We start from the raw sequence: 17,396 nt of genomic DNA, 5'->3' as shown, positions 1-17,396 counted from the left end.
GACTTTTAATTGGCAACTAAAAGTTGTTGATAGGAGCCAGTGGCATTGGAATAGAATGAATTGAGACCATCGATTAGTTTCGAGTTAGCCGAAGCATTGGAGGAGTTCGACGACGACGATGATGACGAGTCTTGTTGGGTGGTGCTGTTGTTGACAGCGGTCACAGCAGCTACAACGGCATTGGCAGCGGCATTTTGACGTTCCGCATTTGCAGCTGTTACCGCCGAAGCAGTGGTAGTCGGGGGCACAGGACTGACAGCAGTGCTTTCATTGGCACTGCCATTGGTTACGGTTACAGTAATGTTGGCAGCATTGTTGGTGTTGTTGTTGCTGTTATTGGAGTTACCACCAGCCGAATCCTTGCCACCATTATCATTTGTAGCTTTCATATTACCCACCGAATGATGACCACCACCAACAACAGCCACACCAGCACCACCATTCATGGCAATGGGCGACTGTGGTTGTTGTTGTTGCTGCTGCTGTGCCATATGATGATTTCCTCCTCCAATATTGTAAAAACCATGCGGTTCCAAATAGTTATTGAATTTGCCATGACCCACGCCATTGTTGGTCGGAGCAAACAACCCGTTACTATCAGCACCATGGAAATGAGTGGCATCAAACATATTACGATGATGGTTATTAAATTGTGGATACATGCCCATAGCCATACTGGGGAAGTAAAAGGGATCGCCACCATTTTGTGCCATACCCAATGACAATGGATTGGGCGACAGAGATCGTGCCGGTGATACGGGACCAATGGGGCCAAAATGATTGCCAGGTTGGCCAGGACCACCGACGCCGTTGGGTGAATGTCCATGGCCACCATGATGTATTTGTTGCTGTTGCATGGCACGTTGTTTTATGTAATTTGAGAACTCTGTAGGGGACATACGATATGAAGTGCTGTTGGAAGAAAAAGAAAAAAAAAATATATATAGGTTAAAAGGCTTTCAATGGGCAGCAAATTAATATTTTTATTGGAGTGCCTTTATGACATAGTAATCAGGTTATTAAAGAGGTAAATTACTAATAAAATCATGATGTTTAGTGTAAAAACATGTTTACTGGAAGATATAGTTCAAATTATGTTTTTTTATTTAAACACTTATGATGTGAACGTAGTTTGAGATCATATACTTTGAGTTTCGTACTGCCAAACAGCGTTGGCAATGCCTACCACATCGAAAGCAGTTGCATGTGGTGTATCAAAACAAAAACATCTGTTTTTTATTCGACCATCTGTCAAACTTTATCTCGTAATATTTAACATGGTTGGCAACATTGCTCATCGAATTCAACATGATGCAATAATAGCTCTGTCTGTTAACTCGATATTTGGTAACAATTGTTACCAAATATTACTAAATGTTGTCTGTTTACACAAAAATCCAGTAAAAGAGAGTCAAGTGAGAGAGCAAGTTTGACAATTGAACAACAACAAAGTTGCTGGAGTTTACTGAAAGAATTTTATTCACTAAGATTTTGCAACTCAGCCATTTTCTGATCAGCTGTTTTCTGACCAAACACAAAAATTATTTAAAGCATTTTGTTTTTTTAATTTGCAAAGTTTAATTTGAAGTTATTTACAGAAAATGGAAGAAAATTCGTAAGTAGTGCTAAATTTCATTAAATTAGAAACTAATTCCTTATATATTTTTAGGCAAGTTCCAGATAGGGGCAATGTATTGATGCAGGGGCTTAAATGTTCCCGGGGAATATACCAGATCAATTTTTCTTTTATTATTCATTTTATTTTTAATATTAAATCCAATACAAATAATTGTGTTCGTCCTTTGTTTGTTGTTTATTTTGGCGCAAATCAAATGTTTTCTTGAATCAGCTGTTTATTTGCTAAATCTTACTAAATGTTGCCTGTTTACTTTTTTCAGTATTATCGCAAAAGAGAGGAAGAAAGGCTTATTCTCTGAACTAGAACTTACTGAATAAATGTTACTGGAAAAGTAACCAGACACACCTAATAAGGTGATGTATCACAACAAAAACCTTTGTTTTTGTTTCGACAAATTTTTCCTTATAATATTTCACATGGTTGGTAGTAGAGTTGGGTAGTTCCGGAACGAACTAGTTCATTGGAACTATTCCGAGAAAGGAACGATCGGAACTAGTGCCAGGTCTTTAATTAATATAGTTCCATTTTCTGATTTCGTTCCTTTTTGATCTCGTTCTTTTTTCTTTCCCTTTTTTATCGCAAAGAAACTACATTAAGGAACTAGTTCTTTTTATAGAAAGGAACGAGAAAGATCGATCCGCTAAGTGAACTAGATTGCGACCATCTGTCAAATTTTTCCTTATAATATTTCATATGGTTGACAACATTGCACATTGTATTCAAATAGAAATTACGCACTTTGACAGTTAATCGAAACATCAACTGCGCTAAATGGAGTGTCTATTTATTGTACTATGGTTGCGGCTTTTTGGTAACACGACACTCAAAGTGGACGGCTAATAGTTTTATGGTCATTATGTTTATCCAATTTTGGAATATAGCTTTTGGCTTTATTGTACAATGACTTTGTTGTCCTAGAGCGCGTTTAGACTACTAAATCCACACGATTTCAAATGTCAATTCCATAGCGTTCACAAAATCAGTGGATTATATTTGACGTATACGCCATAGAATTGACATTTAAGATCGAGTGTTTTCATTTATATTTGATGACTACATCAGCGATTTGACTACATATTTTCATATCTTTCAATTATCAAATCGTCATTTACTTACTTATTTGATCTCTTGGAATTAGTTTTCAATTTTGTTGAACCAAATTTCGTTTGAGCAAAGGTAGCAGTAGTGAATGTCAATGGTGCCTGAGAACGTTGCATAAAACCAACATTATTAACACCGGGTGCTGCAACAGGATTCGGACTTCCCTTATAGGTTGGCGAATTGGATGTAGCCGAGAGCGGTGATGAACCAGCCATTGGTGAAGTTTTTGGACTTAAACTCAAACTGTTCATGCTCGAGTTGACAGCATCAATGGGGCGGAAACATTGAGCTTCTGGATTAAATGTCTTATTTACTTCGCCATCAGCGGATGAACTATCTTCTTGATTGTCACTATTCTCCGAATAGAGAATCTAGAAAGATAAGATAATCGTTTTTTTAGAATACAATAGGAATTTGTTGATGTGTTTTACAAACATACCTTAACGGAACCCTTTTCACCAATACGATAAGACACCTCACCGGGATCAACCCATACGGAAAGCTCATTTGGAAGATTTTCCAATATATCTGTTATTGGAACACCACTTTCACGAGCAGCACGTTCCAAAACGGAATCAATTGGATCGCCAGTTTTTAGGCAACGAAATGCAGAACCCTGAAAATTGAAATGACATGAGATAAAAAAATATACAAAGTATAAAGAGATTATACAAATTAAAGAAATTGTAAGTAAAACATGTATGACAGTGCACAGAGGCGTTTTAGTTGGCTTTTCTGGCTTGAGAGGGAACACATAAGCGGACTTCAGGCATGGTATGTTCCGCTGATTTTTTTAATGCATTATGTAATCATAAGACGATAAAAAACATCTGTTTTTTCGATTATCCGTCAAATTTTATCTAGAAATATTTGTCATGGTTGGCAACATTGTACATCAAATTCAAGTATAAGCCATTTGTTTTTGTCTCGACCATCTGTCAAATTTTTCCTTATAATATTGCACATGGTTGGCAACATTTCACATCGAATTCAAGTAGAAATCGAGTTATCAGCTGCGCTAAATGGACTACCTATTTAATCGAATTCAAGTAGAAATTACCCACTTTGACAGTTAATCAAGACATCAGCTGAGCTAAATGGACTAAATTATTGTACCATGGTTTAATGCATGATGCAATAATAATGTGATGTATCAAAACAAAAACATTTGTTTATGTCCCGACCATGATGAAATAAGGTGATGTATCAAAAACCTTTGTTTTTGTCTCGATTATCTGTCAAATTTTTCCATATAATATTTCAAATGGTTGGCAACACTGCACATCGAATTCAAGTAGAAATTACCCACTTTGACAGTTAATCAAGCCATCAGCTGAGCAAAATGGACTATCTATTCAGTGTGCCATGGTCCCGACCATCTGTCAATTTTTTTATAGCAATAGAAACTACGCACTTTGACAGTTAATCGAATCGTCAGCTGCGTTAAAAGTACTACCTATTTATTATGCCATAGTTTAATGTAAAAAAATAAAGGAGAACGTCATACTAAATCAACTTTGACTCTGATGATTTTAAATTTTATACAATGCGAAATTAACATGCCATGCTTGAATCCTCGTATGTGTTTCTCCCTTTAGTCATCAAAAGCATTTATTCTGCCTTGATCGATTGTTGTGTTAAATTCGAAGGATTGATATCTACTTTAGACATTTTTACTAGTTTTAAGATTTTAACAGAAACATGTACAAAACAAAGATCCGGATACAAGAATTAAGAGGGACACATACGAGAATTCAGGCGTGGCATGTTTAGTTGGATTGGTATAAAATTTCAATTTATAAAGGAATATCAGAGTCAAACATGAATTTGGACGCTGTTCACCTTTATTCTTTTACAATAAAAAAAGGCCAACTTAACATGTCAATCCTGAAGTCCTCTTATGTGTTTGCCCCTTGAGTTCTTTAACAAAAATCAAAAAATTATATGAGAATTAAAATACGTTATTAAAATTATCTACATACCTTAACGGGTTTCTCAGGATACCAATGGCCTTGGAATTTATCCTTCAGCGCCTTTTCCAATTCCTCACCAAATATATTTACACGCCGCCGGGGCAGTTTGTTGTACAGATACGAGATAACGAAATTTAATGCCACTTGTATTTCAATATGCATTTTTGTTAGTCGTTGTTTCGGTTATTTGTTTGAAGTAGAATGGGTCGGTCGGTTGGTTGGTAGTTTATATATATATATATTATATATATGTATATCTCTGTGTGTTTGAGTGTGGTGTGTATGGCTTGGCTCTTCAGGGCCTTAAATATCTCACGGCTATTTGATGGGCTTTGTTGAGTTCTTGGTAGTTTTCTTCTTTTTTTTTATTGTTGATGGTTTTTGTTTTAGTTTTCTTTTGTCTGTCCGTTTGTCCAGTGTTTTGTTTTAGTTTGTAAGCGTAGTGGTGGTAGTATTTGGTTGTGTAGGTGTAAATGTTTGTTTTGTCTTTTTCTTTCTGTTGTTGTAGTAGTATGTTATTATTATTATTGTTGTTGTTGTTGCTATTCTATTGTTTCTAAGAATGCAATTGTTTGTGTGTTCAAGGACTCTCTTTGGATTTCGATGGTAAAGGGGGAAGAGGAGACGTGGTTTTTTTATTGCAATGCTTTTTGTTGTTACTTTTATGGACTTCTCTTCTTTGGCAACGTTTGTTTCGTAGTAGTATCTGTTTGTATTTTTGTTGTTGTTGTTGTTGTTGTATTTCAATTATAAACAGTAGATAGATATTAGTGACTGTGGAACTGCTTCAATTCTCAGCTTTGTCCTTTGTGTTGTTGCGGTAGTTTGTTGGTGTGTTTTTGTTTTTGCTTAATAGTTTCGTTGGATTTCTACGACTGGTGGTTAAACTAATGATCTGTAAAAGAATAGAACGATAGATATATTAGTTGGAATAAGCCATTAGCAGTATTGCGCAATAAATATTTGAAAAAGGTTAAAGTTCAAATTGATGTTATGGATGAATTTAAAGGTGGATGCACACAACGAAATACATTTCAATATTGTAGCATAAATTTAGGCGCAAATTTATGAAAATAGATATTAATTAATTCTTGAGAAATTAAATCAATTTTGTTGAAAATAAAATAACGGTTATATTTTACGAATTCTTTTGACCAAACATAATTATTTTTTGACATGTACCTAGATTGTTTACGTTTTCAATTTGTGAAATCTATTCACTATAATTAATTTTGACATCAAACCTGAGAAACAGCTGATTACTGCAGCCTTTATCGTGATAATGTGCATTAGCTCGTGATTATCAAACAAAATTAAACCCACTTTGGAACGGAACTTATGTTAAGTTAAAAATTGTGTAAATTTACATTAAAAAAATCAATATCTATTCTCAGTGTGAACCTCATTGTGCTCGACTACACGTTTTTCAAGATGCTGCCAAACATATAACAAATAAATCATGATTGAATAATAAGGTGATGCATCAAAACATTTGTTTTTTACCCGACTATCTGTCAAATTTTATCTAGTAATATTTCTCATGGTTGGCAACATTGCACATTGAATTCAAACTGCGCACTTTGACAGTTAATCGAATCATGGCACAAGAAATCGATAGTCCATTTAGAGCAGCTGATGTCTCGATTAACTGTCAAAGTGGTTAATTTTACTTGAATTCGATGTGCAAAGTTGCCAACCATATGAAATATTTTAAAGAAAAATTTGACAGTTGGTCGAGACAAAAACAAAGGTTTTTGTTTTGATACATTATTTTATTATTGCATCACGAATCGAATAGTCAGCTGCGCTACCTACTGCCCTGAAATACATGGACACAGTCAAGATTTATTAATAAGCGAAAATCGGATGTTTATTCTGTTTTAGCTTTTACTTCTGAAATTTGCACATTAAAAATCTCATTCGGATAAACACTTCTAGATCTTAATATTTAAATTTTTTTTTTTTAAATCTTCAAGCTAAATCCTTTGGATAAATCGTAATCCTAAACGCTAATTCGGCATCTGTGTTGCTGACAGCGTTCGCACACACATGGAATGTTTTGAGTAACCTGTCCATTTATTATATAGTGTTGCAATTCATGAAAAATATATGATTTTTCATTACGTTTGTTTACAAATTCATGTTAATATAATTTCTAAAACTTCATTCTAGATATTATTTTATAAATTCTAAATGTTTCCATAACAATTACTGTTCACTGAAATGATTTTGTTTTGGCGAAATATTTGCCCACTTTTAATAATTTCTACACAAATATGAGTAATGCACATACAATGTTTAGATGTGCGTGTGTAGTTCACTGTTTGGCATTTACAATTGATATTCATACTATGTGCACATATATGAATAAAAATTTCAATTAATTTTTTTGCAAGTTTATGTCAAACATAAACGTGCAATATTTGTAATTGGTTTTACTCGGGGTTTTCAATTTTAGTTACTTAGTTACCGATTTATATCCTGGTGACGATACATTAGGCACACGACTAGAAGTCTAACTGCTGCGGATACGGATATGTACAGCACATGTACATTCGAACACTCACTCACACACACGCTCGAAGACAGCACACACGTTTCACAAAAATCAATTTGGCACAATTTCCGCACGACTTAACGAACAAACGACGACAGGTTAAAATTTTGTACAAAATGTGTTATTGCCGCTGTCTTTTTTCCAAAACTTAATACTCACTTCAATATTCCCAACATGTATTGAATTCTAAGCGTTTTAACAATTACAAGTTTTCAAAAGAAATTCTAAACTAATCGACGTTTGAGAAGAGATGGTGTAAACGTGAGTTTAATGTTTTTATTTCAGATTTCCTAGCAACGCTAAGTTAAACAATTTTCACTTTTCATGATTTGATTTCGAATGAACTTTAGAACAAAATTTCAATTTCATTATACCCATCAAGCTAAACAACAAATCTTTGATAATTGCCAAAGATTTGCCAAAAAACACAAAATCCCCTCTCTGCATAAAATAAACGATGAGGAGAACAACAAAACATGAAATAAAGAATTGTAATAACATCAACAAAAGTGCAAATTTTATGATGTAATAGATAATCATAACCCAACCAGCTGACCAGCTGAGAGGAGAGTCGTTCTGTCTTCGGTTTTTCTATAGAATAGAACTGGCAACAAGCAAAACAAATTCACTTTCTTTTGTTTGTTTGTTGCCAACGATGTGGTACAATAAAAACAATAACACAAAAACGAATACAATTAGACAAGCAAAAGGAATAAAAAGAAGACATTTAATTTTTTTTTTTACATTAGGAAATTCTTGGCATTGAAATTTCTTTTTGTTGTAAAGAACGGTTTTTATGTGACAGAATTAAATAAATACTAAAATGTATATAGTAGTTAGAATTTGTTTAACAATTGCTTGCATTTTATTCAAAATAAAACAAATTGTTTCAATAAATCAGCTGATGTTTGTTTCAGCCGATGTTACACTATTGTGTCATATTGCAAATTTAAATCACAATAGTGAGTGTTGATATTTGATCTAATAATCAGCTGGTCGTGGTTTGGGACCTTACAAATCAGTCATATCTGTGCAAATCTCTCAATTATTAATTAAAGTGCAACCAAGGCTTATTAATAAAGTCATCCAGGGAAATCAGCTGGATATCAGCTCAAGTTTGTTGTCAAAATCCATTGTGAATAAACTCTCATTATAAAAAAGTGAACAAAGATAAAATTTTTGACATTATACTTGAGAAAAAACAGCTGACTTTCGCTTAATGGATCTTGAGCGCAACCTTTCTCCTATTACAATGGCCAAATTTTTTCAAACCGCAAACTAAAAAATTTTGATAAGTTTTTAACCCACTTTTATCCCTATTTGTATATCGTATGATGATTATTTTGCAAACACAATTGTAAATCATATGTCAACTGCATTTGTTGCCATTTCCCTTACTCTATTCTATTCATTTCAATTTCAAAACTATTCACTGGCAAACGAAATAATAATTAAAACATATTCAATGCACAGAATACACATACATATCGAATTGAAGTGTCATAAATCACATGTTTATATTCGTTTTAGTAATTATTTTATTTTCTCTTTATTTTATTTATTGCGGTTTTCTTTTGTTTGATTCTATTTTGTGTTGTAAATGTGGAAAAGTGTGCCTTAAAAATTAATTTATAGATATGTACACTCATAAAAAGTTGTCGTTTTATTCTATTTTAATATTAAGGTTTTATTGTCCATAATACTCAAAAAAAGTCCAAATACTTTTTTGCAGAGCAGGAGATGAGTGCACTGTACACCTTATGACAGATATTCAATATAATTAAAAACTTGACAACAAACTGTGTAACTTTATGAGTGGCCATGTGCAATAATAAGGCAATGCATCAAAACAGAAAAAATTGTTTATTACCCGACCATCTGTCATTTTTTTTTCTAGTAATATTTCTCATGGTTGGCAACGTTACACATGGAATTTTAGAAGAAACTACACACGTTGATAGTTAATCGAATAGTCAGCTGAGCCATGGCACAATAAATAGGTAGTCAATTTAGCGCAGCTGATGTCTCGATTAACTGTCAAAGTGGATAATTTCTACATGAATTCGATGTGTAGTTACTTGAATTGGAAATTTTATAAGAAAAAATTTGACAGATAATCGAGAGAAAAACAATGGCTTTTGTTTTGATACATCACATTATTACTGCATTATGGTTTCTGCTTGAATTCAACGTGTAATGTTGCCAACCATGACAAATATTTCTAAATAAAATTTGACGATTTTAGAATAAAAAATACTTTTTATTTGACAGATGTTCGATGAAAACCACTTTTTAATATTTTTACCATCGACAAACATTACGGAAAATATCAATTATTTTAAGGAGAAATCCTTCGATAAAATAGAATTCCAAATAGAAAACATTTTGACAGGTGGAGTATGAATCAGCTGATGTGGCTGAAAAAATATATATTTGTGTTTATTTCAGTAGCAATTTTTAACAATATTTTCATTTAAATAAATATGACATTATTTAAAACACCTCATGATTGGATCCCGTTTTAATACACCTGTCATCTTCTACTAATTTGTTTACACTCAAAGATAACAATCAGTTAAATCGACTATGAAATGTTATTACATACCTATTCGAGAGAATTCAAATTATACTTTTTCCAATTTTAGTTTAGTTGTTGTTTATGTTTACACACACAGATGGAAACACACACACTCACACCAATTGAAATGCAGTGTCAGCTGTTCTAGTTTTCAATGTTTTGGCTTTGGTGTTTTCCTCCCTACCTTGTTGGTTTTTTCCTTCCTTCGAAAATTGTGTGCATAAAAAAGCACGTCTAAGCGCGTGTATTTAAATAGGTGGGCACACACACACAGATACAAATATGCATGTGCTTAGATTCTTTTTAGTCCCCACTTGTGTATTTTCTTTTTCTGTTATGTATGGCTGGCTGGGTATAGTTGCTGCATGTACAAGTTATTAGCACTTTGTCACTAAATAACAACAGCAACAACAACGACAGCGGCAAAAAATGAAATAAATGTATGCCTGGCTGTTCTGTTCTGTTGATTGTCTTCTATCTTTGGCGTTGTCTCATTTTCAGTTTTTTATGTCTCTTGTTAATTTTTAAAGGTTACCCCTTTTTGTGTAACCTTGAACATTGTGATCCAATTTGTGTCCACATTTTTATGCTGACTTGGCTAAAGTGTTGGAAGACAAGCATTTAAAGGCTATATGCATTATATGTCTATCTCTTGAATATAGCCATCCATAGCAATATATGATGTAGCCAATAAAAGTTTTCAGTAGCATTCCTCGTACGGGTGTACGGGCGACTACGTGTCTTATTAGGTAAAGAAAAGCCATATAAACTCATTTCGAGAAGAGCACTTAGGCGAATCAAAGAGGTGGAAACCTGTCGTCGAAAAAAGAAATCGATAGTTTAAAAGCCAAAATGGTATGAAAAGAAAACTGAAATCCCCATCTGTCTACCTTTATAGAGACGTGCCTGTGTATTATAATCAACAAATATAATAGAGGTTGCTTTTAAAAGGCGGACAAAGAAATATAAATAAAGTATTGCATTTATATAAAATGTGTTTTGGTTTGTTTGGTATTCAGCTAAAGAGAATTTGAGTATTTTTTGATAAAAGTTTTTATTATGACCCTCTGACCAGAATTGTAACTTTGCGATTATAAATTGACTTGGTTTGCGAAATCATGAAATTCATTTCAATCGTTTGGACATAGATTGAGATGGTGATAATACATGCCAGCGTTTGGTATTGACATATAATATTTAATACACGTGTAGTCAATTTACAGCAGCTGACTATTCGATTAACTGTCAAAGTGCATAGTTTTTACCATGGTACAATGATTAGGTAGTCCATTTAGCGCAGCTGATGTCTTGATTATCTGTCAAAGTGGGTAATTTCTACTTTAATTCGATGTGCAGTGTTGCCAACCATTTAATATATTATAGGGTAAAATTTGACAGATAATCGAGACAAAACCAAAGGTTTTTGTTTTGATACATCACCCTATTATTGCATTATGGTTTTTACTTGAATTCGATGTGCAATGTTGCCAACCATGAGAAATATTACTAGATTAATTTTGACAGATGATCGAATACAAAACAGACGTTTTTGTTTTGATACATCATAATTTAAGAGATAAATGCCTAACAATAATTTTATATTTTTGTAAAAATCACGTTTTGGTACATTTAGACCAAACATGTTTTACTTAAACGACGACTGTGATGTATCATAAAACACGTTCGGTGTAAATGTACCCTAAGAAGATGTATTTTATTGCACAATAAATAGGTAGTCCCTTTAGCGCGATTTGATTAACTGTCAGAATGGGAAGTTTTTACATGAATTCGATGAGCAATGTTGCCAACTATGTGATATATTACTAGAAAATAAATTGACAGACAGAAATACATTTTTTGTTTTGATACATAATGCTACGTTTAGACTACAAAATCGCAAACGTCAATTCCATGGCGTATACGTCACGTTAATACCGTTCACAAATCCAGTGGATATTTGACGTATACGCTATGGAATTGACATTTGAGATCGAGTGGATTTCGTAAATATAAACGTACCTTAACCCTATAAATTTATATGAAATGCCTGAGCATCAATTTCCAATAAAAATTTTAGTTAAAATCTTATTGTTTTATTTTAAAATTCTTGGTAACAATTTCTCCTTTTTGTAAACAAGTGTGAGTGTTTAAACAATTATCAGCTGACTGTCATTCCTAAATGATCTCAAAGCCGGTGTAAATAACCTTCATTTATTTTCCGGATTTCGTAAATCCCCATCATATGAAGTGCCTATGTAAATGCGGTATTATTCTTGACTCTTCGAAAACAGTTGTAACTTCTGGTACTCTATTTACAGAGATGTATCTTTTCGTACAAAATCAGTGTTGCATAAATAAAAATAATATATCTACTCAATAAAAACATATCATAAATTAAACTTTTAATAATTATTTTATTACCCATAAAGATATTAAATTTAATTATTCATTCCAAACAAAAAGGGGCAAAGAATTGTTATTTAATTAACTGAAATACTCTTTTTTTCATTCACACATTCCATACAATATCCAAATTCCCTTTGGAAATTTCCACATCACGTTCGTGGGGGGTAATAATAACTTTTTCTATTTTAATGGAGAAAAAAGTATGGAATCACACACCCAATCCTTCCCACCATTTTTGGGTTGTCATTTCTGCCTTCGCTCGGTTAACTTCAAATACCCTTGACCCAATTTAGTTTTTCATTTTGATTACTTTTATGACTGGGAAGATATTCTCCTGCTCCCTATCTCTCTCTCTCCCACTTCTCATGGTTGGAAATGATAGTGATGACGATGATGAAACCACTTAATTTTTTCTCTTTCGTTTTATTTTGTTCAGGGCAATTTATTTTGGCATCGCAAAAAAAAACCAAAGGCGGGGGAATGCAAAAACAAAAACTCCTTATCAAATTATCATAGTACCCTTAAGGAATATTTGTTACTTCTCATAACCATCAACTTCATCCCCCAGAAACAACGTTGGCAAAATCTCGAAAAGCTTGTGGCAACACACACCCACAGCCCCTCATTCCCCACAACAAATATATGAGAATGCCACAAAGCTTCAGGGCATGCCAGTGATTATTGTTACAAAAACTGTAGAGGAAAGGAAAATTCCAATGGAAAGTACACAACCAGTTTATTTAGTGAGGGGGGAAAGTATCACTTTTCGAATATCAGTCAATTTACTACAAAGCGTGACGACTGTGCTCGTTCAAAGGGAGAGAGGGAAGAGCGGGAGTGTTGCCACACTTCCGTTTTTATTGAAATACTTAAGCTTTGGCATTTGTTTTCATAGAATTTCATAAATTCCATTTGTATTGTGTGTTATTATCTGTTGGCAGAAAGAAACTAAAGATGTCAGGAACAGAAGAGACGTCGAGGACGGCGACGACGACAACACATCACACATTACCCAACACATAAAGGAAGTGAGGCGAAAGTGAAGTGTGCCAATGTGTATGCATGTCTACGGAAGGGTGACTTTGGCCATAAAACGACTAGTATTTGTTGTCAACCATTGTGGTAATGGTTATTGACGTTAAGAAGATTCCAACGGAGATGTTAAAGGTACTATGTACTGGTGTTCTAAAGATTCAAGTAAGGGAATGTTTTGATGGTTCTAGTGGAGGAGAGTGTTCTTGTTTTTTGGTAAAGAAACAAGTATGTCTTACATGCCATACACCTAAATTAATTGTTATATTAAGATACATAAGTTATTTGGCATATAGTCGAGGGAATTGCCAATCTAAATGACGTGTTTTATTAAAACTGGTTTAAAACGACATGTACATCACAACATTTCGTGGGGTTGACCTACTATATGTGGATTTATATTTATATATTTATATTTATTTATATTATATTTAAATGTCACTGTGTTAACTAAATCCGGTACAATGTAAACGTTCTATAACTTCTATTTGTTTGACCTATGGCACAATAAATGATCTAGCAAACAAATCGAGTTATAGTCTAAACACACTTTAAAACCATTTGAATAAATTGTTTTTATTAATTAAGTTAATGTTTTGTTAAAAAAATTAATTGTCATTTTCATTGAGTATATTTTAAAATAAGAAATTTAATAAATTTGATGTATTATATATATTGTCATCCTCTATTTAGTGTGTATGTCATGATGCAATAATAAGATCATTGGTCTGCTCCCGTACTGCAAGAATCTACTACTATCGAACAAAATAGTTAAAACTAGTAGATTCTTGCAATACGGAAACAGACCACATGCATCAAAACAATATCCTTTGTTTTTGTCTCGACCATCTGTCAAATTTTTCCTTATAATATTTCACATGGTTCGCAAGATTGCACATCGAATTCTAGTAAAAATTACGCACTTTACTTTGACAGTTAATCGAGTCATCAGCTGCGGTAAACGGACTACCTATTTATTGTGTTATGGTGTAAACAAACATCAGCTGACTGAACTTACTGTGTTATATTAACACTTCTTGGATTTGTGTGCGGACTTCTTTGCCCAGTATACTTATTTTTAGTAATAAAATTTTGAATTTACCAAAGGTTTATTGAATTTTTTTATGAACTAAATATTTTTCCGTACTATTTCCCTTTAATGGCTGTGAAATCAATAATGGCAACTGTCACGAGAAATATTTTTTTCTTGGCTTTAACACATTTCTTTTGTTTGTGTCCCATTTTTAAATATCTTTTGTTCTTAACTTGGGCAAAGTTTTTCACTTTGTGCAAGTCTATCAAGTCTTTTGTTCTATTTACATACATATACATATATACATATTTGCATTTTGTCATCAAGTTTTCTTTTTTTTTTTTTTTTGGCACTTGAAAATGAGGAACTTCAAGAATACTGCCAACATTTTTGGCAACTTTGTAAGTTTTTGTTGTACGATATTGTTGTTATGCTTGATTTGTATGGTTTTATTTTAAATCTTTAGCTAGAATATTGTAAAAAAAAAAACAAAACATATGGTAAGGGTTTCAAAAGGTGAACAGCACACAAGAATTCCCATCATTGTTGAATACACGCGTTAGTTTTATTCATATGACGACTACAACACGGGTGTATTTGATTTCTCTTCGATTTGATGAGGGTAATGTATTTGATAGTTGATAGAAAGAAAACTTTTTGAGAAGTTAAGAGATTGAAATTGCCTTAGAGTTACAGACACTGCTACGTTTTTGAAGAAGATTGTCAATTTTATGTGATTGAATTTACAAAGTTGGAGATTTTAACTTTTAATTATGGATCAAGTTGCACTGTATTGGATTTTGTAAATCCAGTAGATATAAATTGTCAATTCCATTACATATATGTCAAATAAATCCACATAGAGGAGGTTAACCTGTTAAGGTAAGTGCAGTTTTAATTAAATTAAATGACGGTTATAAAACGAAATGTGCATAAAACCCGTCAATTGAATAGCGTATACGTAAGTCCTTTGCATGTGCATAAAATTTGTTTCTAATTTAATTTGATGTGTAGTGTTGTCAACATGAGAAATATTACTAGATAAAATTTGACAGATGGTCAAATAAAAACATATGTTTTTGTCTCGACCATCTGTCAAATTTTTCCTTATAATATTTCACATGGTTGGCAACAATGCCTCTTGAATTCAAGTAGAAATTACGCATTTTTACAGTTAATCGAATCATCAGTTGCGCTAAATGACCGATTTATTGTGCCATGGTACAACACCAGTGTTGCATTTCCTGCGTACATTGATTTCATTCATACTCTAAAATAATATTATATGATGTATTTTGTAATTTAAAGTAAAACTAGTAAATGGTAAAGCCCACAAAAACCTACAATTCATTTCTTGCACAAATTATGCTACATATTTTTTTTTATATAATTTTCATTTGATTAAATTTCCGCTTGCCATAAAATAGCATCATATTTATTTCTGTTATTGTTTTTATTTTTTATTTTAGTTTTTTTTTAAATACACAATCAAGGGAAATGAAATGTTGAAAACAACGACGTCACTTCATTGTTATTTAGTGTCATGCGGCAACTAAATCAAGTGACAGGGTTGAAAATATGTAGACAAAAAAACTATATTCTGGTTCCGTGTAAATAACCACATCACAAGTGCCATTAGAATACAGTGCTGTTGCTGCTCTTGCTGTTGTCGCCGTTGTTGAATGGTTGCACTTTTTTCAATTCGATTGCAACAGTCAACGAATGAGATACAATTAAATTTCCCCTTCATTTCAATAAATATAACAATTGACATTTACGGGTAAAGTAATTTCATAGACAACAAAGATGAATTCATATAAATGTTATTTATGTGCACATATAAAAATATATGTATATAAAATATGTGTGTCATTTTAGAGATGAGTGCGGTTCATGTTCTGACAGGGAAAAATATTTTATTATTTTCATATTAATAATAGAATATTTTATATAAAAGTAATGGAAATTAATAGGTAGTATTAATAGGTAGCAGGTTTGCCGGAAATGTTCAAATGTTCATTAAATATAATTTCATTTATAAACGAAATCATTTGTAAAGGAATAAAATAATAAAATAATAATATGCTACTTAAAAAATCTCTTTTTTCTTCGACGATCTGTCAAATTTTATCTAGTAATATTTCTCATGGTTGGCAACATTGCCACTCTAATTCAAGTAGACAATTAATCGGATAGTCAGCTGCGCTAAATGGAGTACCTATTTATTGTACCATATATGCGCCTATTGAAGTTATTAAGCTAACTAATGATATAATTTAATGATAATTATTATTTCTATTTACCTCTCGACTTATCTTATTTATATAAATTATGAACAATATCAGGTGACTAGAGTGCTAAGCAAAATGCTCGCGTTGAGCCATCCGCCGCGTTATATGTTATCGAAAATACAACAACCACAAGGAAACGGTAACACAAACGCATATCAGTTCCTTGCGGTTGTTGTATTCTCGATAACATGTAACGCGACGGATGGCTCAACGCGAGCATTCTGCTTAGCCCTTAGCTGATAAATTCTTAAATTTCTTTAATTTCGAGTCAATTTATAATTGTGTATATAAATGTACTTTAACCTAACTTACATTGTTAAACTAAATATCTGCAAACACATTAGTTTATTATGTGGAAACTATGCAATGGCCAGATCCTATTGTAAATTACCTGCAAAGAAAGGAAGAATAAATAAATTGTTAGTTTGGGTATGTTGTGAAAATCATAATTTATGTGGCATAAACAAAAACAAACGCACTTTATATGATGTGAATTATCAAAATCTTTAAAAACTAAATTAAGGTTATTGAGATCATTTCAAATGACTATCAGCTGGTATATGTTTACATTCACACCCATTCATACTTGTTTACCGAGCGACTCATTTAATAAGAACAGTTGCATTTTTTTAGCACTTGATGGCATAAAAACATAATTGCACATCATAGTATGGTGTTTTCGTATGTTTGTATGGTAAATGACACAAAATTTTGCTAGTTTTAGGAAATAAATGATGCAATGAAAATTGGATTTTATTTTACCGGATATGACATAATGTGTCACCT

At 32.6% G+C, this 17,396-nt stretch overlaps 1 protein-coding gene across 1 annotated transcript; it reads right to left on the bottom strand.

The window, feature by feature from the left end:
* On the bottom strand, nucleotides 1–4,948 carry LOC133329585 (protein Tob1). Its single transcript, XM_061538057.1, has 4 exons — nucleotides 4,723–4,948; nucleotides 3,180–3,356; nucleotides 2,756–3,111; nucleotides 1–912 (listed from the first exon to the last, which is right to left on the bottom strand). The coding sequence occupies exons 1-4, from the start codon at nucleotides 4,873–4,875 to the stop codon at nucleotides 6–8; spliced, it is 1,593 nt and encodes a 530-aa protein (XP_061394041.1). The 5' UTR covers nucleotides 4,876–4,948; the 3' UTR covers nucleotides 1–5.
* Between the last annotated feature and the right edge of the window lie 12,448 nt (nucleotides 4,949–17,396).

This window comes from Musca vetustissima, unplaced genomic scaffold, assembly GCF_032173495.1.
Source record: "Musca vetustissima isolate MV318-11 ecotype Yass unplaced genomic scaffold, APGP_CSIRO_Mvet_v1 utg3953, whole genome shotgun sequence".
Classification (NCBI taxonomy): Eukaryota; Metazoa; Arthropoda; class Insecta; order Diptera; family Muscidae; genus Musca; species Musca vetustissima.
Note: the sequence above shows the minus strand (reverse complement) of the source record. Positions and strands in the feature narration are given on the sequence as shown.